Consider the following 24,019-nt stretch of genomic DNA (forward strand, 5'->3'; position numbering starts at 1 on the left):
ATCATCCTCAGTGGTCCTTCTTCTCTGTGAGCCCCTGCCAAAGGAAGTGAGGTGGGTGGCTACCAGGAAGAGGGCCTTTTCTGCTCTGGCAACCTGGCTGTGGAATGAGCTCCCTAGAGAGGTTCGCATGGCACCTACGTTGTACTCCTTTCAGCCCCAGGTCTTTTTATTTTCCCAACATTTTAGCACTCTAGTCTTTTTGCTCTGCTGTTTTAAATCTGTATTGTAAATCTCCACATTGCTGCTACGTCTTATTCTGGTTGTACCCCTTATGTTGTAGTTTTAAGCTTTCATATTTTATATTGTTTTATGTTGTACTTTGTGGTTTTAATTTTTGTGAACCGCCCAAAGTGCTTCAGCTATTGGGTCATATAGAAATGAAATAAGTGTGTTTAAAAAAAAGTAAATAAATAAATCCAAGAACTTCCAGTTGAATTTGACGACGGGCTTGTGCCTACTGTGGCCATGGCCTCTGCTTTCTTGTCTCATGCCGGCAGTGAATGTGTCCTCAACATGATGAATGAATCGTCCTAGTCATTCGCAAATCCTGTAGTTTCACTTGCCGATGCCCCACAAAGTTTGCACGCAAAACAGCTTGATCCATAAACCGCAATCACAGTGGCTCATGAAGAAAGCAACCATTTTCAGTGTTGAAAGAACAGCACTGATTGAAAATTAATCATATTCTTGATAAGGGCATTCCTGGGGCTATTAGGTTACTGTAGAGAGCTACTGTGTTGTAGAGATGGTCAAACACCAGAGCTGTGCATCAAAAATCCCTGGTTCAAATCTAATCTCTGCCAGGAACTCTCTCAGCCTCAGTTCCCTTTCCTTTTACAGCTGGATGATGATAAAAATGCCCTACTTTATAGGGTTGCTGTTTTTGAAGGATTATTGAATTAAATGTAATAAATCCTTGTGTGTAAATGGTTTCTTCCGCTTCTGAAGCTCTTGGTCCACTGTTCGTATTGTTTTCATTATTTGTATTCTTTTAAATTCTGTTTTTAAGTCACAAAGGCTCGGTTTGCATGATCATGGTGGCTTAAACAAGCTACAGTGGTTTGTTTAAGCTGCAGCAAGTGCCAGCATATGCCAGGCACCATTCGCCTAATTACCCACCCAGGCACAGCTTGTCGTGTTGTCTGAACCCAGGTTTCACCCTTGTTGGATGGGGAAACGACCCGCAAATAACTCAACAGGGCATGGGTTATTTGAGGGTTGTTTTCCCTTCCAACAAGCCATGCAGCCCAGGTTCAGATGTCACAACAAGGTGCACCTAGGTAGATAATTAGGCAAATGGCATCTGGCATGCACCGTGGCGTGGCTTAAACGTAGTTTACGCTGTGGTGATCATGAAAACCAGGCCTCTGTGTCACAAAAAGAAAAGCTATACATGTAATAAGAAATGGATAATAAAATAACGCACATGAAGCATTTAGAATAATTTCAAGTGCATCATCATCATCTCCAGTACATTCTGGTCATTTGAGACATAAATTGGGGTATAAATGGACAAAAGAAATAACAATAATTTTTCAGTTTACTTGTTCCAGCTCTTTGTAGTTTGTACTGGCCCATCATTCTAACCCAGAGAGTTAATGGTTAACTGGTTAATGGTTAACAGAACCAGGGTTTCATCATCTATTTTTTGTTTGCCCCGGGCCTATCAAGAACCAGAGTTCTTTTTAAAAGTCCATTTCCTGGAATGCAGCAATTCCTTTAGACCACAAACCAACAATGTTTAACCTGGGTTTGTTTCCACTAATGGAGAAATGGACATAGGACTGTAAAAATCTGATGAGCTTAACAAGCGGGAGACTGAGACAAGATATAATTGCACTCTGCAAATATAATACAGAGTAAGTGGAGTGGTTGAGTGGAGAGAGATTGTACTAAAAGAATAATGCACAGCACATATAAGATGAAGATGATAAAGAGGTAGATGATAGATAGAAAGATGCCAGTTCCCACATTCCATTACACAGTGTGATCAAGAGACAGAGTCAAGGATAAGGCTATGAAATGAGGCTATATATTTTTACAATTAATACTTGACAACCACATAATATGAAACAATATTACAGACAAAGAAATATCACAAAACAAAATATTAAAGACATGGTATGAAATCTGATGGTAAATATATATCACAATCCCATAGGTTTGGGAATGAACAGACTTCACCTGTTCAATTCATTTCTTATGCCAAAGGCCATTCCAGACAGGTAGGCCTTAGCACCCACTCTCTCTTTCTCATGCACACGTGCACACGTGCACACACACAAACACACATACACACACATAAATGTGGGAGCCATTTCCCTGTAGTATGATCCCACTTCACTGGAGAAAGTGTGTGAATTAATCGATGAGCTCAATCGATGAGCTCAACTACATGGGTCTTACCTATTCATTCAGCACCCTAAGAACCAAAGTTCTGAAACACTCCCCCCTCCCCAAATCCTTCCTGAAACCTAGTCTGAAGAAATTCACTGTTCCTGTCACATCGTGGCCAGCCCAGATGAGCAGGACCAATTCCCCACCCTCACCCCCCAAATACAAACTGATAGAAGGAGGAAGGGGTAAAAGTAGGGGAAATGAAATATTTTATTGGGCCACTCCACTCAGTAACATTCCATTTACTTTCTCTCTAATAGGTTTTATTGCTGGTGAGAGAATGGGAATATTTTGATTCTCATGTAATGGTTTCACAGGCAGAAATGGAGACCGTATTCAGGCGACATCCATAAAAACCATTCAAGAAGTACTGTGCTGCCTATGCTTGCCAGAGGACCAAAAGGAAGACATGCTCCAGTTGGGTTTTTAACCAAAATGTTTGGTGTAAAAGCCAGAATTTGGGGCTGGTTGCCAGAATATTTTGAGGAAATTCAGCATTGGTGTTTTCGTGGTGTTAGGGCTGGTGTGAAGTTCCTTCATCCTCTCTCTTCGCAATCAACACACTCTAAGATACCAGGCTTCAGGCTCACTACTTTATTAATTAACTACCAGGTTCTTTACAGATGCAAATTCTAGGAGACTCTCAGGCTACTGAAGAAACAGCTACTCCACACAATTGCAAATACCAATAGAGGAGCCAAAGTGGAAGTTAGAGAAGTTGCCGGCAGTTTGAACAAGAACTTCCCAGCCAGACTAGCTTAGGGGGGATGCTCCTCCCTTACAATTGCTCCCTTCTACGTAGGCTATCACGTATAGCCAACCTGGTGGAGCGCCTGAGCTCCACCTCTAACTTTTCCCTCTTCGCTCTGTGACAGACCCTAGCATTCCTCAAGTCATGCCCCTCACTCTCCTCCTCCCCCGAGACCTGGGTTCTCATGGAGGAGGAAGTCGGGGGGCCCTTCAGATGGAGCCATCTGTGTGCCAAAATCTTGAGAAGAACGCCTTGCCATATCTGAGCACAATAGGGAGGGAGCCTCCCCTGGTTCTGGCAGTTCCCATTCTGAGTCTGAGCTGCTAACTATCTCCACATGCTCAGATCCATTCCTGACAGCTGGTGCCAAAGGTCAAGCAGCTGCTGAGGCCCACCCTCCTGCAGGGGGGTCACTGCCAATTCTTGGAGCCTCCTGGCCCTGCTGCCACGCCACTTTGCTGTTGCTGCCTATGTAACTACCCTCTCTGGGCCAGTTCACATTATCACCACAGCCCATTGTGGCTTAAACAAGCCTTGCATAACCCTAAAACAGCCCATGGGTTATGCAAGCGTTGTTTAACCCGGAGAACCCGGTGAGGGTGGCTTATGCAAGGCTTAAACAACCCACACATGAGCCACCCTTGCCAGGTTCGCAGGACACGATAAGCCACGGCAACTGACTGACGCAACTTGAATATTCAAAAGGACAGCTGGCATGCACCACAACCCACTGTGGCTTAAACAAGCCATGGTGGGCAGTGGTGAACTTGTGAACCCAGTCTCTGAGTGTGCAAGCAGTGACAAGGATGAGGAGATACAAAAGCATCCCCTGCACTCTCCCTTTGGACAGATGGGCAGATTGGGCCTACATGGAAAGGGTAAGTGAATGGAGGGTGGCCATGTGTCTTCTTCTATAGAGGACAGTCCTCTATTTGAAGAGCTTTCCCATCCAATTCCAGGTTAAAGATAAGGAACCCTTAAAACAGTTGCCTATTCACAGCTAGCATCTAGACAGCAGACTGCATAGGCGGGGACACAGGTCACCTGGTCACACTCTTCCTCACTAAGGTGAGATGTACTATTTTTCTCTTTAAATTATAATAATTATTTCTAAATTTGGCTGGGGCATGCTGAAAGTTGTAGTATTTATTTCTGTCTAAACATCCATAGGATTGCACTCTTAATATTGTAAGTTTCTAATCAGATGGGAGAAGATGAATAATTTTTTTTAATGAAAAACTGCTTGAAATTAGCATATGCTAATTTTATGCAAATGGTGCCCTCTTTTGACCTCAGACGTTTTTAAAATCACGCTGGCAATTTTAGTTATATCTAAGGGCAGCATTTACATGGTTTGTCCCACAAGGCAATATAAGATATGTTAGCAGGGCCACAGTCTAGGTGGCCTTTTTTGAAAACAAATATTCACAGATCTTCAATCTGGGAAGCAGCTTGCTGGGATAAAGATCTTACAGACAGATCTGAATTCGCTTGTTTAGATTGCTCTGTTTTTCTTGGGCCTCTCTTACCTCTCATGTGGCTGCATGCATACATGCTGGATGTTGTTTATTAAGGCAGGTGAATTCCAGTTCTTTGTCAGTGAAAGACATCAGGACATTTTCCCATGTAATAAAATATATCTCATGTGAAGCATAAATCAGATTAGAATAGCGCCCAGGGTGCCTCTTCATAAATCAGTAATGGCAACGGGGCGTGGGGGAGGACTATTTCACCCTACCACCCACCCCTCCAGCTCCCAAGTAACTCTTTTAAGTCTTACTATTAAAAACAAAAAAAAATGTGTTGCTTTGAGGCTTTCCTGAACTCTTTTATCAAGAAATCCAAAAGCACTTTCTTTTTTCAGAAGGGGGGGGGGGATTCAAGCAGTTTCCCATATTTTAAAAAAAGGGATTCATCTTCTCCCATCTGATTATAAACTTAGGGTGCAATCCTATGCCTGTTTAGACAGAAAAAAGGCCTGCAACTCACAGCATGCCCTAGCCAACCATGCTGGCTGGGGCATGCTGGGCTTTGTAAGCCTTTTTTCTGTCTAAACATGCATAGGATTGTGCCTTTACAATATGAAGGGCGCTATCCTATGCATGTTTAGACAGAAAAAAGTCCTGCAACTCCCAGCAAGCCCCAGGCAACCAATTTTTTTAAAAAAATTGTAACCCATCAAAGCTATACATGGTCTCCTACAAAGCCCTTGTAGATCGTTAATTCTACCAAAGGGATTTTCCTCCAAACATTTAAATGCATAATGAAAACAAACTCTTCCCCCAGTCCACACCTCCATGCTAGGTTAAAAAGTTGTTTTATTGTTCTTACCCTTGATACTCAGTAGACATTTGGGTTGTAAACACTCACCATTATCAATACCAACCTCCATTGATAATGGTGTGTTTACAACCAAAATGTTTACCAAGTACCAAGTCAAGAACAACAAACAACAACTTTTTAAATTTAACCTAGCATGGAAGTGTGGATTGGGGGGAGAGTTTGTTTTCATTACGCATCTCAATGGTCGGAGGATATGTATCTCCTTTGGGTTGTAGTCTTATCAGTTATGCTCTCAGTGATCAGAAGCCCCCAGACTCAGTGGCGGACGATCATGTAACGCAGAGCAGGAGGGGCGACGGAAGTGATCTTCACCTCCCCATCCACTTGCTGTGCAGATTTCGCTAGATAGTTCTTTCCTCGCTGGCTACAAGGGGACAGGGGATGAGTGGGGGTTGGATCTCCAACTCCCCCCTCCGAGGTCAGAGAGCTGTCTCCAACCTCAGAAGGAAGATCCAAACAATGCTATGGTCCCGGGGACACTTGCCCAGGGACCATAGCATTGCTGTCTCCATGGATTTAAACACTGGGTGATCTGAATGTGGCAGAATTTTATTCATACACTCAAGTGGTTCCTAATGTTACTAAAAGGGTGACTCACCCCACTTACTCAAGCGTTAGGAAGTTCCACAGTGGCTTCTTTATAGGGACTGTTGCCTTGTAATGACAAAGCTTACTGGAGACTTATGGTGCCTGTAACATCTGGCTATTTGCAAACAAAGAAACAGAGCACATTAGAAGCTAGCAGACTTGTATAGGAGGCAGCCCAATTTGGGTTGAGCCAAGAGGGAGACATTTTTGGGGAGAGAGACATTTCTGACAGCAGTTAAAAGCAATGAGTGAATGCTAAGGATCTTTAGGAAATAACATTGCAATGGAAAGGGGGTGAGCCTATTCAGAGTGAGGGCAATGCCATCCAGAACACATTGCCCTCGGCCTGTATCAGCCTTGCCTTCAGTGGTGTCATCACTTAGCCAACTTTAATTGACTACATAGTGCCATGACATCGTTATGTTCACTATATGATCCCTGATTGGGAAAAGAGAAACTTGGGGATGGGGATGGGGCAGCACCAGAGCTGCAGCAGGAGGGAAACAATGACTATGAACACAATTAAGAGTTTTTGAGGAAAACATTCTGCCCCCTAAAATGGGATGGGCAAACATTTGGCGTACAGTCCTAATGAAGCACAACTCCAAATCCTACATCAGATTTCCAAAAGGCAATGGTTGAAACCTTCCCTCGGAGAGCCGGAATAAATCCAGGTTAACTAATTCTCCAACTAAATCTCCGGTTCTCTCTCTCCTTTTCCCCAAATTCTAAGTGCTCTGAGCAATTTCGCTGAGCATTTCTACACCAGTCTAAAATCCTGCATTTAAAACAGGACTTTTTGTTTCCGTTTTAAATGCAGGATCACAACGGACTCCCTAAACACATGCTTCTTTGCACCCCTCCCCTTTTCCCCTCCTCCTCCCTCTTATCTGAGTCTTCCATATCTTTAATTGATCTCGCTCCTCTTCTTGTAGCTTTTCCTTTTTCATGGAGGGAACTCAAGCGGGGTAATTTGATAGTTCATTATCTCTGATCTATTTAAAAATGTAATAAAGGTCATTTAGTGCAGGAGACGCCTTGGAGGTTCACGATATCATCTAAAGGGCCAGCAAACTTCTGTGACTGAGCAATCTCAATAGCAAGATAAAAGCTCCATGCGAAGAAGCCCAAAGTCTCCCTTTATTCCAAAAGCTCGAGAGATAATTCCTGCCATTAAAGAGCAGTGGCCTTTTTTGTTAAGTTGGGGCTCACCCATATTGCATCAGGTTAGGCAACTGCCTAGTGACAGGCTCAGTCACAAATTCACAATAACTGGCGGGCGGCCAAACTTATTGGCATGATCCCAATGTTTATGATACCTCTCTCAGGTAGATCATTGTTTCTTTAAAATGTCAGTGTGAATTGATAAAGTTCTCATTCTTCAGGCTTTGGCCCCCTCATTTGGTTCTCTAAAAGTTAAATCCCTGAGCGAAGGATGCATGCATCTAATGCCTAGGGCCCTTAAAGCAGAGGTGGGGAACCTTAGGCCCCAGGGCCAAATTTGGCTCTCCTGGGGACCAAATCCAGCCCTCCAAGGTTCCACAGATGGCCCTCCCCCCTTCCCCTGGCCACACCCCCTTTCCCCAACCACCAATCTTTGGGTGGTTTCCTGGCTTTAGTACACTTTTTGCCCCATTCTAAAAGGTTGTAATTGGTGCTGTACCGAAAATTTCTTCCACATTTTTTTTTTTACCATTCTTATTCAATATGACAGAAAATAAACCGCTGTTGAAAAGAAATTCAAAGGAGGAGAAATTTCAGAGAAAATCTCATGGGGTTGAGTTTGGGGTGCTTCTGCTTACCTTACTTATGAGGTGGCTGAGGAGTGCGCATGAGTGTCCTGTCTGTCATCATCAAATAATCTCTGTGGCGGCCTGTAGTCTCCTCAGCTTCCCACACTTCAGTTAAAGCCATCATGAGGAAGGCGACATGAGGCAATTCCTCCCATGGGGCTTTTTCAGTTCAGGAAGTGCAGGTGGCCTGGGAGGCTGCAGAACAGTGGGGAGATGTGCAACAGAGAGAGAAAACACACACAGCACCCTGGGCCACCTCACAGGTATTAAGCAAGCTCAAAAATACCACCAAAAGAAATTCTAAATTCTGCCTCAGAAAAGCGGAAGCCTCGACATAGTTGAGGCTGTTGCCACCTACAGAAGCAGTACAATAAATCAAAACCCTTAGGAAAAAAGAAAGGAGCTGTGCTAGAACCCCTGCCAATGGTGAGTCCTATCTGTGAGAAACAGTGGGATAATTTCTCCTCCCTTAGGAGAAATGCAGTGAAATTGTCCTCCCAATTTCTCTGCCCACAACTAGCCTGGAGAATTCTGAGAGGCCATTTGTGCCCAGCTCTAGTTGTAATAGGGCTGTGGTGGCTTAGTGGTTAAGATGCTGAATTGCAGACCGGAAGGTCGGCAGGACAGCAGTTTGAGACCCGAGTGCTGCGTGACGGAGTGAGCTCCCGTCTTCAGTCCCAGCTCCTGCCAACCTAGCAGTTTGAAAGCAAGAAATTGCAAGTAGATAAATAGGTACCGCCTCGGCGGGAAAGGTAACAGCGTTCCGTGCACCTCGGTGTTCAGTCATGCCGGCCACATGACCACGGAAGCGTCTTCGGACAGCGCTGGCTCTTCGGCTTAGAAATGGAGATGAGCACCACACCCTAGAGTCGGACACGACTGGTTGGGGACACCTTTACCTTTTTACCTTTTTTACCTAGTTATAATGCCTCTACAAAGGCTTAGCTACTGGGAGTAAGAGCTTTAAGCAACAACATGCTGGTGTTTGGGGTTGTATGTGTGTGTGTTTGGGCACCACTCCCTTTGACTCTGCCCACCACTGGAATGCAGGGCCTCTCTGAAATGGAATTCAGCCCTCTGGCTGAAAGAAGTTCCCTACCCCTGTTGTAAAGACAATGTACCTCCCCATGTGAGTCAGGTGATTCTCCCCTCTCCATATCCCCACAAGGAACCAAATCAGAAAGAACTACAGATTTACAAAGAAGGGTACCTGACCAATGGTGGGGTAAGGGTAGGGAAGCAGTTCAGTTGGGTTGCTATGAGGTTGCAGCTGCACATTTGTGAAATGACTTAAAGAGACATATATTTGGTAGGCATAACATGTAAACTAGATCTAAAGGCAAACCTACATCACAGACCTAAACTGCTTTAACGCTCATTTCTTCTTCCCAACTGCAAGGAACCCTGGGAATTAATTATAGGTGGGGCTGGGATCATTAACAGAGAATTCTGTGTACTTCACTGAGCTGAAATTCCTAGGATCCTTTGGGGAAAGCCGTGTCAATTGAAGAGGTAAAAAAAAAAAAAAAAGCAATACATTTTAGTAGTGCAAATATACTCCAGCTTTCTTTTTCTCCCTGACATGTAAGATCTTGACCAAATATACTGAATATTTGTAGTGATAAAAGGTCTGCAACAGTTAATTCAAACAGATGTTTTAAAAAAGAAAGGAAGGAAGAAGAACTGCATGTATTTTGGAAGGAGCCATGTAATTTTGCTTAGGATAATAGTTTTAATTACATTTACCTTGCCCAACCAAGATTCTAAAGCTTTGATGGCTGTTCCAGAATTTTTATCAACCATCAGCTTCTGCAGTATTCTGAACTTTGTTTTTCTATTCTGTGATGGAGTGTGTGTGACATCTTTTAAAGAATCACATTCTTTCAGAATGGAGAATGAATTTCACTCAAGATTCAGAGGCCGAGATGATACAATCATGACTTCTCTAAGAAGTTCAGTTTTGTCCTGTATCTACATTTTCTTAGCAGGCTGCTCTATGGCAGGGCAGGCCTTGCACCCTCCTGGCAGCCATAAGCATGCCATCGCCCTGCCTCATTCATGGAATTTTACAGGCATTCCAGATGTCATCACCTTCCACTTGTAACCCTCCCATCAGCAGGGCTGGTGCCAAGAGTAAGCATGGTCGAGCATCTATAGACAGCCCACACCCCAGCAGGGGCCCACTGACAACAGCCCCCTGGAGTTGCTCTACCTCTTCACCATTACAACCTGCCTGTTCACCTGCCTCTCACTCTGGCCCAGAAAACGGTGATGGTGAGAAGGAAGAGCAGTAGATGCCACTGCCCACTTGCTCTCTACCTGTCAAGTAAGCAAATGGTAGCAATGATGGTGAGAAGATAGTCTCACTGAGGGAGAGGGTCTTGCCCAAGGGCCCTCCAAAACCAGAGCTGGCACTGTTCCCACATTTTCCCACCACCTCTTCTATGTTTTTTGTCTTTCCTTGGTAGACAACCTGGTGGAACATAGGATGTTCTTCCTTAAATATGTTAGGGGAAAAGCCCATGGAAAATCAGAGCTTGTATTGTACGTGACAGAGCTTCTGTCATGTACATCCACAGAAAGGTTAATTGCTAAAAAAAACACACACACACCAACTCTAATAAAGATCCTTGGACTTTACTTATACTGCTAAAACTTTAAGCACAAGCAGCTGGTGGGGGAAAACATATTTTCTACAAAAATGTGGGTAAAAGAGCAAGCCCCCTTTTCTTCCATCATGCGTTTCCCAAACTACCCCAACATATTTTGGATTATGCAAAATATGGATTCATTCCTACTTTCGACAGAGGAACATTAAACGCTCTCTGAGGCACTGAGCAAGAGTGCACCAGTCACATTTCTCGCCACTGGACCCTTTGTCCGTCTACATGTTTCCCCATAGAAGACAGTGGGCTGGTTCGCACGATCGAGCTGCCCACCGTGGCTTATTTAAGCCACAGTGGGCTGTGGCATGGGCATTTTGAGCATTCAAGCCGCCATCATGGCTTGTCGCGTCATCCAAATGTGGTGAGGGTGGGTTGTTGGTACAGCTAACAACCCGCCCACAACCCTAAAAAAGGCCATGCGTCTCAACCTGCCATGGTGGGATGCCATGATCATGCAAACCCGGTCAGTGTGGTCAGCCAATGAGCAAAAGGAATAAAAGGCAGTATAGATGCATGAGCATCCCAAGATTTGAGGGTCAGACTTCTGGGAGCATGTCGGCTGGGCATTTGCAGAAGCTCCAGCCATTTGCGAGTCCCCAATTCGAACACTTGTAAAAGACTCAAAGGCGCCTCTGCCACCCCTTTTCCCTGCCCCACTCCGCAAAGGCCCAGCAGGGTACTGAGCAGAGGCAGTGCTGACAGTATCGAGCCCTGCTGCTGCTGCTGCCTTTTCAGGATTTGGTTAGGGGTGTCTGCAAAACTGAGCGCAAGATGGGAGACACAGGGGCCACATCCTTACTCCATACCTAACTAGGCTGCTAAGTGGGACCAGTTGATGGGATCGTGTCTCGCTGGTGTTTATACGGTGTAGCAGGCTGGATCCAACCCAGTCTGCTCGCACAATGGGACACCCACATGCATAATGGGACTTCAGGGCCCTCTCCTCTCCAGTGTTGCCAACCCAAATCTGCTCTGGAGGGTCCCCCAGACTTCTGGAACAGATTTGTGGGTACATGGGGGGAAGGGAAACGACTCCTTTGGATACAACACAATTGCTGTTATTCCATTTCTGAGCACAATTCAAAGTCCTGGGGCTTGCCTTTAAAGCCCTGCCCATCTTGCAACTTGAGGTACCATCAGGATTGCCAGCTCATGCTTGAATTTGCCCATACATACAGTGAGGTCATTTTCAGAGGCAGCCTTCTCAGTGGCACCCCACCTTCAGAATCCTCTGCCCAGGTAGACTCAGCCGGTGTCATCTCTGGTGCCATGTTGAAGACAAGGTCTTTTTATAGTTCTCCAGGCTTTTAAATCTCTGGTGGCATTAGTTTTATATTCCAAATATATCTTGTGGTTTTATTGTGGTCTTGTTGTTATCTGTGTAAAGATTTTATTGCTTTTTTAAAAATTGTTTTGCTAGCCGCTCTGGAAATACTTGTTTTGAAGAGCAGGGCGTAAATCTGTAAAATAAATGAATGAAGAAATACATACCTCTGAGCTTTTAAAAGTTCAGCATCTTCAAGTTGATACATGTTACCCTAGATACATTTGGGGAGTTGTATGTCCCCTCAAAGCTTCCTTAAATGTCTGCATATGCTGATCACCTCAGTTTATTTTCAGCGGTGTAAATGTACTTACTCCTCAGCCAAAAAGGCTCCCAGAATGCTTTACATATAATCAATTAAACAAGACAGGCCCTGCCCTCAGGCTTACAATCTAAGAACACACAATCTAAAAAGGAATGGGGAAGGGGGGGATTTATTATTTTAGCAAGGCTGGGAGAACAGCCCTGCTCTCCCTCTCACCTCCCTCAGTACAGCCTGCTGGAGTGGTGCTGGTGGTGACAGTTGAGTTGAGGAAGAGTTGTTCTTCTCCACAGAAGGAAACCTCTTTCAGGATCTGTGCTCTGCAGGGCTATCCCTCTGCTAAGGACCTACCCTAGACCTATTAGCACTCTAGGCAAGGAGCATCTTTGGTGTTTTCCCTCCATTAGTTCAACTTTTCAATTACTGGGTTTCTTATCGCATCTGTAGCCCATTTCAGGACCTTGGTGCACAATTTGCATGTATGATTCTCCCCTTTCAAATAAGATGGGAGGGGTTGTAGCTCAGTGGAACAGCACCTGCTTTGCATGCAGAAGGCCCCGGCATCTCAGGCAGGGCAGAAATCCTGCCTAAAACCCTGGAGAGAAACCTTGAAACCCCACTGCAGTCAGTGTCGACAGTACTGGGCTAGATGGACCAACGGTCTGACCCAGTATCAGGCAGCTTCCTATGTTCCTAAGGTGATACATTTGCGTGCTCTACCATCAAGACAGTTGATCTATTCAGAGTCATTTGAACTCACATCATTTGTTGAATGAGCACTGATTTTGTACATTTCCCCGAGAAGGAGGAAGATGAGCCAGCTTTACAAATGAAAATGAACTGTTAGCGCTATTTATACAATAATCTGTGGCAGGTATGCACTGCGCTTGGCAGCCCATAATGCGTGCACTTTGATGGTGGCCTGTACCCAAATCCAGCACTGTCTGTTTTCTTTTGATGGAGCATATTAATATTTATGTGTTATTTGTTACATTCATATCCTGCCTTTTCTGGAAGGAGCCCAAAGTGGCGTACATGATCCTCCTCCTCCTCCTCTTCATTTTAGTTTCACAACCACCCTGTGAGGTAGATTAGGCAGAGAGTCAGTAAATGGCCCAAAGTCACTCAGTGAGCTTCATGGCCAAGTGGGGACTAGAACCCAGGTCTCCTGAGCCCCAGTCCAACATTCTAGCCACTACACCACACTGGCTCCATAATAAGACATTGTTATTAGGTACAAGTTCATATTAGCCACGTTTTTCCTCTTAAGAATCAAAATCTTAGCAGTTAGCTTCCTGATGTTAATAGTGACTCTTACTGATTCACTGATGGTTTCTGGCAAAATATTGCATCAAACAGAGCATTGCATCCAATTTGTTGTTCAGATAATTTGTTGTTCAGATAATTCATTTGATGACGAATTATATGTGTATAACTCAAGCGTGGGTTTTCCTTAGTCAACCTCTAGACGTTTTGCTACAGTACATTTAGAATGACCAAATGCTGAGTTGAATAAAACCTAACACACCTGGCTTGCCAGGCTGCCCTGCCCATCCTGTCTACACTGGGGTTCGCCTTTGGCCAGGAGCATTATGTATAGACACAACATAGCACAGTGAAATTGCTCATAACTGTACCTAGTCGAGGACGGGTGAAAGTCCCCAGTTTAATGTACTGCATTGCAAAGTACTTTGGTATCTTCTTTTTGCAGATAAGGCCCATGCAGCCATTGCTTCAATCTCTATCGCTACACAAATGTAAAAGCTATATTGGCTTGAATGCTTATTTGGATTACAAATGCCTCCACTTCACTCTCTTTCTTGCAGGAACAATAAGAAATTTACATCTATAATAATAAAAGAGGATGTCTGTCTGTCCATCCATAGCACCAAGTCAGTGAAACCAAGACACCTGAAACCTGGCATGAATATCAAGGGGATGCTAGGCGTGTGCACCTCAGGGTTGTTGTTGTTTTAAAAAACACACACACATTTATTCCTTTCAATTAATTTAAACGAAGGCAAAAGGAGAAGGGGAAGGCAGAGGATGAGATGGCTAGATAGCATCACCGATGCAATGAATATGGACTTGAGCACACTCCGGGAGAGAGCGCAGGACAGGAAGGCCTGGCGTGCTATGGTCCATGGGGTCACGCAGAGTCGGACATGACTGAACAACAATAACAATATGGTTGAAGCCTGCAGTAACATCTTCAGCCTTCAGGGGAAGGCCTCCTTAACCAGCCCATAGCTTCGCAGTCCATAGTGTTTGGAGGCAGGGCAGATTAGTAGGTCAAGGACAGAGTTATATGCCTGCCCCCCCATCAAGCGAATGGAGTAGACATGCCCCTCTATTAGGGGGCTATGGGGTACACCATGGCAGGACCCATGCCTAGAAGACATGGCGTCATTCAGCTGGGCAGGCACAATGTGTCCAACTCTCACAGCTGTGTAAGTTTGCCTGAATGCTTTGCTGTATCAAACTAAACAGTGGAGGCTGGTGGCTCCAATGTCAGTGGGGCTATAAATCCACCCTGGGTTCCAGTCAGAACCAGTCAGAACTGTAAAGGAGCCATCCAAGGTGCTGAGCCCTAAGCCCAAATGGATCCAGCACCATGAACAGCTCATGTAGAGTTCTGACTGGTTCTGACTGAAACCCAGAATGGATTCACTGCCCCGCCAACATTGGAGCCACCAGCCTCCACTGATTCCAACATTGTGAAGCCAGGTCCATTCACTAGTGAATTATATGCAAAAGGCTCAAATGGAATTAAGCATCACATGTGAAAATGTCCTTTGTATGCACAAATCCTGGGAATAAGGCATCATGACAAAGCATGAAGAGGCCTAGCCCTGCTCGATGACAGATCCCACAGGACCCAAAATGGCTCGGACTAAGTGCTACACATCTGTGTTAGTACACCTGGCAGTTTAAAGGCACCAAAAAGGAGGTAAGAAACACAAGAATTACAAGACTGGGGTTTTTTTCCCCCACTGTCATACCTCAGAACATGAGATTCAGTCATTTTGTTGATTGTACTGTTTGCAGCATGAGTGCTCTTGATGAGAAGAATGAAGTATGTCAAAATTATTTAGAGCAGGGGTCTTTGGCCTTTCTGGCTTGGTGGGCACATTTGGAATTTTGAGAGTGTGTCACTGGCACTCTCACAAAATGACCCCCATGGTGAACATAACATCCAGAAGGGAAACTGGTGAGGCTAAAAGATAAGTAACTTGCTCAAGAACTTAAGTCCATGGCAGAGTTTGTGTTCAAAAACACAAAACAACTGTTTTGAACCCACAGTTTTCTGCTCCAATACTCATTTCAGAAGGCAAACTGTGATGCTTGGAGATGAGGAAATTGGCCACGAAAACAGTTCAAGGCAGAGGTAGGGTCTAAGCCCTAATGACAAATCACGTATTTGCCTCCACAACATTTCACAGAAAGCAAACTGGTGATGCTCAGAGAAACACACACAGGCAAAGTACATCTGCACACCACACATCCATACCCCCAAATCCCCAGGCAAAACGAACACACACACACACACACACACACACTTCCAGGAAAAACACACACCATGCAAAAACAAACCAGCCAACCATATAAGAAAGACAGAAAAACTAACAGAGTATTCACAAAATATATTTTAAGCTAAACATTTCAGCTTCTGCCCTCATCAGTAGCTGTGCTGTTAAATGGGTATCAGGAGTGTGTATGTTCTCTCTCTCTCTCTCCACATACATACACACACAGACAGAGAGAGGGAGGGCACACACAGGGCACAGGCAAAGCACCGTTCTTGCTCGCCACGACACCTCCTACCACCTCAGTTTAGCTTTTTCTTGGTGGCTGTGCATACTTCAAAATTAAGTGCTGGACTGCAGCCATTTTTATTTCCTAAGAATGGGTCCCAGAGGCATTCCTGGAAATAAAGATGGAACTGGAGGCCAACCCTTCATTTTGCAGTATGTCAGTCTCCCAGTTAAAAAATAATATATATTTTTTCAAAAAAGAATGTGTTTTTTTTAAAGACTAAAATAATAAAATTAAAATCAGGAGGGGCAGGGAGCCCAGCAGATGCAAAAAGAGGTGCCCATGAGAGACCATCAATTTAGAGCAGGGCTGGGCAACTTTGGGAGGTCTGGTGGCCATTTTGACCCCTGGATTCCCCCCCGCTGGGTGCCGGTGGGGGGGGAAGGCACTCGTAGTGGCTATAGAGTACCAAAAGGGTCAACATTTGCTTGCAAATAAGCTAAGGTTGACTCTTGCAGCACTTTGGATGCCTCTCCCCCCGCGAAGGTTTTTAATGAATTTGGGGGGCAGCAGGAGTGCCCACAGGCTGCAAGTTGCCCACCCCTGATCTAGAGGATAAGGCTCCATCCTTTCCTCTTACACATCAGACAAGCCCTGTTGGCCACTAGGCCCCTGCTAGTAGAGCAGCTTGGATCAGCCACAACACAGGTCATGTTTGTAACCAAAGTACAGTGAAGTTTATTGAACTCTGGTGGACAAAAAAAAAAGAAGACCTGAGCATGGGATTTTATTTTTTTTATTCATTACATTTATATCCCGCCTTTTTTCCTCCATAAGGAAACCAAGGTGGTGTACATAAACCTCCTCCTCTCCATTTTATCCCCACAATAACCCTGTGAGGTAGGTTGGACTGAGAGTCTGTGACTGGCCCAAAGTTACCCAGTGAGCTCCCATGGCCGAGTGGGAGATCTAGAACCGAGATCTCCCAACTCCTGGTTAGAGCCAGTGTACTCTAGCCACTATACTGGCTCTCTGTGGATTCTGAACTTTGGATTGTGCTAAATGGTTGCAGAATTCCTGGAATACAACCCACAGCACTCTGCGAGCAAAGCTGTGATGTGTAGGATCAGGCCATCCATTGTTCAGAGATAATATGTAACAGATCTTCCATCTGTGGCTGAGATCTGCAAAATGAGTTTTCTAATCTCAAGCACCATTTGTATAGTTTATCTTAGTTAATCACATTTTAATTTCCTTGTGTCGGATGTATACACTTTCTAACTTGATTAGCTGGACCCAAATTTTAACTTTGCTTCCTGAACAGATTGCTGGATCATAAATTTTAATGCTATTGTTGACATGAAAGGCAAATTTCCTGTGAGCCCAAATTTAATAGCTGCATCTTCAGGGTACCGTTTGTTAAAGATACTTGTTCCTTGTGGAATTTCCATTTTCCATCCCCCCTGCCCGGAGGATATATTTGTATTTATTTATTATATTTCTATACTACCCAATAGCCCAAGCTCTCCATTTATGCTGAATTGAGTTGGTTGTTTCTTACTAAACTGCCCTATTGAAAACAACCTTGAGATGTTCTGGAATGTGAAATACATATGTATCTTATATAATATATATTTTATATATATTATATGCATATATGTATCGCTCACACAGCATAGCTGAATTTTTAAGCTTGCAAATAAAACAAAAGGTTTACTGTCTGTATTGTATTGGAAAATGGGAAATCTAATAAACTGTTAATAACAAAACAAAACAAAAACCCAAGTGAGCATTGGTTAAACCATGAATCTCAAAATGTGAGGCTGGGGTTGCAGGATATTAATTATGACGTCTCTAGCATTTTTCAGCACACATCTTGCTGTACAGTTCATATGCTCCTCTGAACCACCCTGTGAAGTAGGTTCGGTTGAAAGATGAGCTGTGTATGAAATGCCATCTCTCTAGGGCAAGTGTCCTCTGTCTGGAACCACCTTCTGACAAAATTTGAGAATCCCGGTTTTAAGGTGTTTGCTTTTCCATCTTCAAGAAAGGAACACAGTGGAGTGTGCTATGATGCGTAGTGCTGAGGAAAAATGTTCATACCTGGGAAGCAAGGAAAACCAGGTAGAGTGCAGCAGGCCCACTGCAAGAGTCTGCAAACACTGTATGACTTCCAGATTGTGTGTAGAGAAACATGACGTTTTAAAGGTTTATTTTAAAGAAATATATCTTAGGGAGACTCTGCAATAGAGCCCTTTCATTTGTGAGGCACCACGGTGCCAGGATGTCCCCCCCGCCCCAAACACAAATGGTGCTTGGTGGGCACACGTTAATGAATACGGTGCAGTATCTGCTATGTCTATACTGCAATCAAGTGCCATACACCAATGCATAGTGTTATCAATGCAGGAGGAGGAGTTTGAAAGGTCATGTGAATGGAGATGTGGCACAAATTTGCATTACAAAGTGACACATGTTGCTTTGTAGTGCTTGCCTTGCATTAGAAGTAGGAGGGATGGTTGCAAGTTGAGCCCTGCTGCCTCAGGGCTTTAAAAAAAAAAAAGTTTAATGCACGCACACCAGCAAAAGTCCACATTACTTTAACCAGAGAAAAGTGGGGTTTGTGTGTGTTTTTCACACAGTGACTATATAAAGCCCACTTCTATGCTCTCTTCTCCCCCTCTCCCTAGACATACACTCCAATTCTACAAACCAACACAAAAGCCAATGCGCCTCTCTGTCATGCAACTCCTATAGCAGGGGTGCAGAACCTTTTTCAGCCTGAGGGTCGAAATTCAATTGTGGAGAAGCCCTCAGGGGCTGCATTCCAGTGGTGGGGGTGGCCAAAGAAAAGGGACTGGGCCAAAATACAAAAAAAATACCAGCATATTTTCACTTATAACTGAACCTTAGGAGAGGGCTTCCAACCATTTAGAATTGGGGAAAACCGCACAAACATTGGAAAACCACCAAATGATCAGTGGCTGAGGGAAAGAGAAGTGGGGTGGCCTCTGGGGAACCTCCATTGGGACTCCAGGACCACAGGATTTTGTCCCTTGGCATGAGGTTCCCGTAGTGTTATGTTCTTAAGCACCATTTCCAGTTCCCTGCCTGGAGCCCTTTTTACCCGGGAGTAGACACCACTGAAGTCACTGTGACTTACTTGTCAGTAGACATGTATAGCATCACATCATGAGACAGTAGTTTTTTAAGGCAACAAAATGAAAAGGAAAAGGGGGTAATTGGGAAGGTTTGAAATGACATTCCAAACTTTATTTTTTTCAAAGAAGGCGGCTGGGGGGGGGGGAACAATATTGATCTCCATCTCTGTTTCACTGGGGAAGGCAGAGAGCAGGAGAGAGGTGAGAAAGTTGGTGAGAAAGACCGATCGCTGCGTTTCTCCTCCTCCGAGCTGCTGCTGTTTTGCTTGGGGATCGCACAGGTGCATGGCCCCACAAGCCATTTCGTTTTATTTATTTTTTGACAGTATGTTTCAATGTGCACCTACAAAGTTCCATATCTATGCAGGAACAATTTAATAGGAAAATGTATTACTCACAGGTGCAGAGCTCTGTACATGCTGTCTGGCAAATACTGTTTTTAAAGAACTAAATGGCTGATGATGCTCCCCCATTGATGTAGGTCAGCAAAAAATGAAGGACATGCCCCTAATTCCTCCCCACAGAGCCACCCCGCCCACTCCCCCCCAACCAAAAGTGAAAGGTGAAGGCAGAAAGAAAGTCTGCTGAACTGTTTCTGTAGGATAAAGCCACTCCCCCCAAGATATGTTACAGTACTACAAGGTTAGCACACACCAGAATTTTTACCACACGGAAACTCCAGGACAGAAAAAAAGACCAGTGATAAAAGTAGTCTGAAGAAATCTGGGATATGAGGGCAGGCATAATGTGAGAATTGGTTGTGGAGTGTCTCATGTTCCTCAGAAGTGAGCCAAGAATTATAATGATGAAGGGAAAACCCATGTGTAGATTGAACCCTGGTCATTCTTATGATTGAGAATATTTATTTATCTACTTGTATTTATTTGTTAAATTTATACACCACCTTTTTTTACTCCAAGGAGCACAAGGTAGCTTATAATGATCCTCCACCTCTCCATTTTACCTTGACAACAACCCTGTGAGGCAGGTTAGGCTGAGAGTTAGTGACTGGCCCAAAGTCACCCAATGAGCTTAATGGCCAAATGGAGACTAGAACCCAAAACTCTTGAGTGCCAGTCCAACATTCTCACTGCTACATTGATGAATAGTTCATGAATGAACTTGACACACATCCCCCACAAAATCAGAATTCACTCATATACAAATTAGTGCTGTGCCAAAAATTTCTCCCACATTTTTTTCAACCATTCTCATTCAGTATGACAGAAAATAAACTGCTTTTGAAAATAAATTCAAAGGAGGAAAAATTTCGGAGGAATTCTCATGGTTTGGGCATGGGGTTCTTGTGCTTGCCTTACTTATGAGGTGGCTGAGGAGTGTGCATGAGTGTCCTGTCTGTCATTGTACAATAATCTGTGGCAGCCTGTAGCCTCCTTGGCTTCCCGCACTTCAGTTAAAGCCATCACGAGGAAGACTCCATGAGGCAATTCCGCGCATGGGGCTTTTTCAGTTCAGGAAGTGCAGGTGGCCTGGGAGACTGCAGAGCAGTGGGGAGATGTGCGACAAGAGAGAGAAAACACACACAGCACCTTCGGCCACCTTTCAGGGATAAGGTAAGCTCAAAAATACCACCAAAAGAAGTTCCAAATTCTGCCTCAGAAAAGTGGAAGCCTCAACACAGTTGATGCTGTTGCCACCTACAAAAGCAGTGCAATAAACCAAAAACCCTTTGGAAAAAAGAAAGGACCTGTGCTACAACCCCTGCCAATAGCGAGCCCTATCTGTGAGAAACTGTTGGAGAATTCCTCCTCTGGAGAAATTTGGTGAAATTGTTCATCCAATTTCTCTGCCCACAAATAGCCTAGAGAATTCTGAGAGGCCATTTGTGCACAGCTCTAATACAAATACTTTTTTATGATTAAAAACACACAAAATATTATTTTAGAAATCAGTTTTTCTTGTCTGTTGAATATTTTGAATACCTAATAACCACAACCAACAGCCTTAAGGAAGGCATGCCCCTTACAGAGTTCATCCATTGCTTATGGTTATGAATTGCTCCTCAGCCCAGTCATAGCTGAATAATTCATAGTCTTAGTCAGCAACTGACAGTCACTGGCCCAAGTCAGGTCCCTATACGTGCTGCTTCCCCTTCTATTTTCTAATCCTCAGATGGACATAGGGAAGGAAGAGAACTATGGCGATGACAATGGGATTTGCCATATAGAACAAGAAATGTTGGGAAATGGAGGTTCAGATATTTGGGGAAATTAGCTGGGAAGAAGTTGCAGACAGGACTAACAATGAAGTAATTAACTCTCCCATTGCTCACTGTTTCTCCCCTCCAAATTATATCCTCTAGCCACTTATATGGCCCAGAGTTAAGCCTGTATCACAGGGGTGGGGAACCTTTTTTCCTGTTGTGGGCTGTATTTCCTTGAGGGTAGTCGTTAGAAGTTGCATGCTGACAATAGGTGAGGCCAAAGCTGTGGGTGGGGCAGAGGACAAAAGTGGGCGGGGCCACCTTTTCTCTCGCTCCTTCTGCCCCCCCGCCTCTTTTCTCTCTGTCTCTTCCTCCCTGCCCAGCGGGCTGCCAAGGGAGGGACAGATTGCTCTTGCCAGCGGTCTAAACTAATCAGTTGCGCAGGGCTTTTGAAATCACCCAAGAGTTTTGGGATTTGGGTTTGAGGGCCACAGGTTCCCAGGCCTGCTGTATCATATGCTGTTCCCAGCTGATACAGACTGACTTCTGAATGGCATTGATAAAATATGGTAGAGGTTTTCAGCTGGGGTGGCAGGAGGGGTTACTTCCAGAGTTTAATGGTGGTTTTAGCTGACTTGCAACATGTAGGCTGACAGTGGGTAAACACTAGTGATGTGATGTCTTATACCCACTTTTGCAGTTCATGCACTGGAAAGTATCGTGAGGTTTTTGCTATTTTTCCTTCTGTCTTCAGTTAAACAGCAGTAGCATGCATGTCTGCACTCCAGTTATATCATACTAACTACCCATTCTACTCTTCAAAGGGATTGTGGAGAGAGGTGCCAGCCCACATTACCAGTTTTGGCATCTCCACTGTGATCTTAGGTACACTTCACAAGGGTAATGCTCTGAAGGGCTTCCTGGCCTTGGAAAGGGGCTGTGGGAGCTGCTACTGCAAGGGGAATACTGAAAAGTTTCTGTGTAAGAGCAAAAGATCTACTACCAGACTGTTGACTGGGGCTGGTTACAGGGAGCATTCAACTCCCTTGTTAAAACAGCTTCACTGGCTTCCAGTCTGTTTCTGGGCACAATTCAAAGTGCTGGCTAGGACCTATAAAGCCCTAGACGGCTCCGGTCCAGCTTAACTGAAAGACCATATCCTCCCTTATGAACCTGCCCGTGTTCTGAGATTTTCTGGGGAGGCCCTTCTCTCAGTCCCACCACTGTCACTGGCACGTTTGGTGGGAACCCGGGAGAAGGCCTTCTCGGTGGCTGCCCCATAGCTGTGGAACACCCTTCCCAGGGAGGCTAGGATGGCTCCCTCCTTGACATGTTTCCAGAGGCAGACTAAAACATTCTTGTTCCAGCAGGCCTTTGGGACATAGTTGGAACCTGGGGGTAAGCTGCTAAAATGCTGTTTTAATGTTTTAATATAATTTTAATTATATTGTTTAATTTATATTTTAGCTTTGTAAATGAAAATTGTATATTTTCATACGTTTTAATTGTTTTTTAATTTTTGTAAGCCGCCTTGTGTCCCAGTACTGGGAAAAAAGGCGGGGTATAAAGAAGAAGAAGAAGAAGGCAGGCCATTTTCCTAACTTTTCTTCACAGCTGCAATCTCTTTGCAGCACTAGCAGCCGTTACTTATTATTATTAATTAATATTGTTAATTATTGTTAATTATTATTAATTAATTATAACTAATTATTATTAATTAATAATTATTATTAATAATAGTTTATATTAGGCCACTCAACACTATCGTCTAATATAAACATGAGACCAGACAGTCACAAAAACATGCCTATCTAACATTCCATGTGCCTAGCACCTTGTTTCAACCAGGGCCCCTCTGCATGAGCAACATTAACATGCCCCAAATCCATGGCCTGTGTGTGCCATGCTAACACCATATGTCCAGAAGACAACCTGGTTTAAATAGGTTCCTGACACATGGCAAGTTTTAGAATAAGTTGGGGCCATAAGAATTACATGAACACATCTCAGTTATTTAAGAATGAACTGAGCGGAGGCTGAGAAGAGAGAAAAGATGTCAAATGCGCCCTCGCCATGTCTGTTTGTCAACTTGCTCAGCCTTGGAACAAAATTGCTTAACAATGCAGAAGAAATATTTATACTTGGACAGCTTTTATATACAAGCTGATACCACAGCAAATTACTTACTGTTGATAGATACATTTCCAAGATGATGTCAGGGGAAGCTGGGCAGGGTAGGGAACCTCTGTTTCAAGGTTAGTAATAGAGTGGTCGTTACCAGTGACCTCATCAGTTGTTTGGCCTTGCGGGCATTGTAAGAAAACTATGTCAAAATTAGACGCTCTCCAGGAGAGGCAATAAATCAGCGTAACACAATCTAAACATTGCTTGGAGAGTTTTTAAAGGGGGGTGGGGGAAGAACACTGCATAAATTACTCCTTTCATTGACAAGGCTTTTAGGATAACTTCATAAATCTATACAATAAGTCAGCATTCCACCCCACACCCACTCCAGACAGTCTAGCTTCAGGAACTCTTTCCACATCAACACAGCTGCTGAGAAGCCCTTGCATCTCTTCCATAGAGTCACTGTACATTGCAGAGGATCTTGGGAAGTGTTCTAGTTCAGTGCCCAGCCTTCTAAGGAAGGACTCAATATTTCTCTGCCTGAACAGAGAATGGAGCTCAGGGTATACTCAGTGCTTGCCTACGGCTGCTTCTTCCAGGATAAGACTAGTAGTGGGGTCTTCCAGAGAAGGTTGTCTGCCATGGTTGATCCTCCAAATGACGAAACCTGAATAAGCTTCCTAGGAA

At 44.2% G+C, this 24,019-nt stretch overlaps 1 protein-coding gene across 1 annotated transcript in view; it reads left to right on the forward strand.

Moving 5' to 3' along the window:
• The window catches only part of LOC146344630 (uncharacterized), a 185,820-nt gene extending 161,817 nt beyond the window's left edge, over positions 1 to 24,003 (forward strand). Inside the window, 2 exon segments of the mRNA XM_084859808.1 lie at positions 17,928 to 18,004; positions 23,881 to 24,003. Of these exon segments, the coding sequence (XP_084715934.1) occupies positions 17,928 to 18,004; positions 23,881 to 24,003 (200 nt within the window).
• The last annotated feature ends 16 nt before the right edge of the window (positions 24,004 to 24,019 follow it).

Source organism: Heloderma suspectum, chromosome 5, assembly GCF_057233095.1.
Source record: "Heloderma suspectum isolate Gila_16-S chromosome 5, 16-S_ref, whole genome shotgun sequence".
Taxonomy (NCBI): domain Eukaryota; kingdom Metazoa; phylum Chordata; class Lepidosauria; order Squamata; family Helodermatidae; genus Heloderma; species Heloderma suspectum.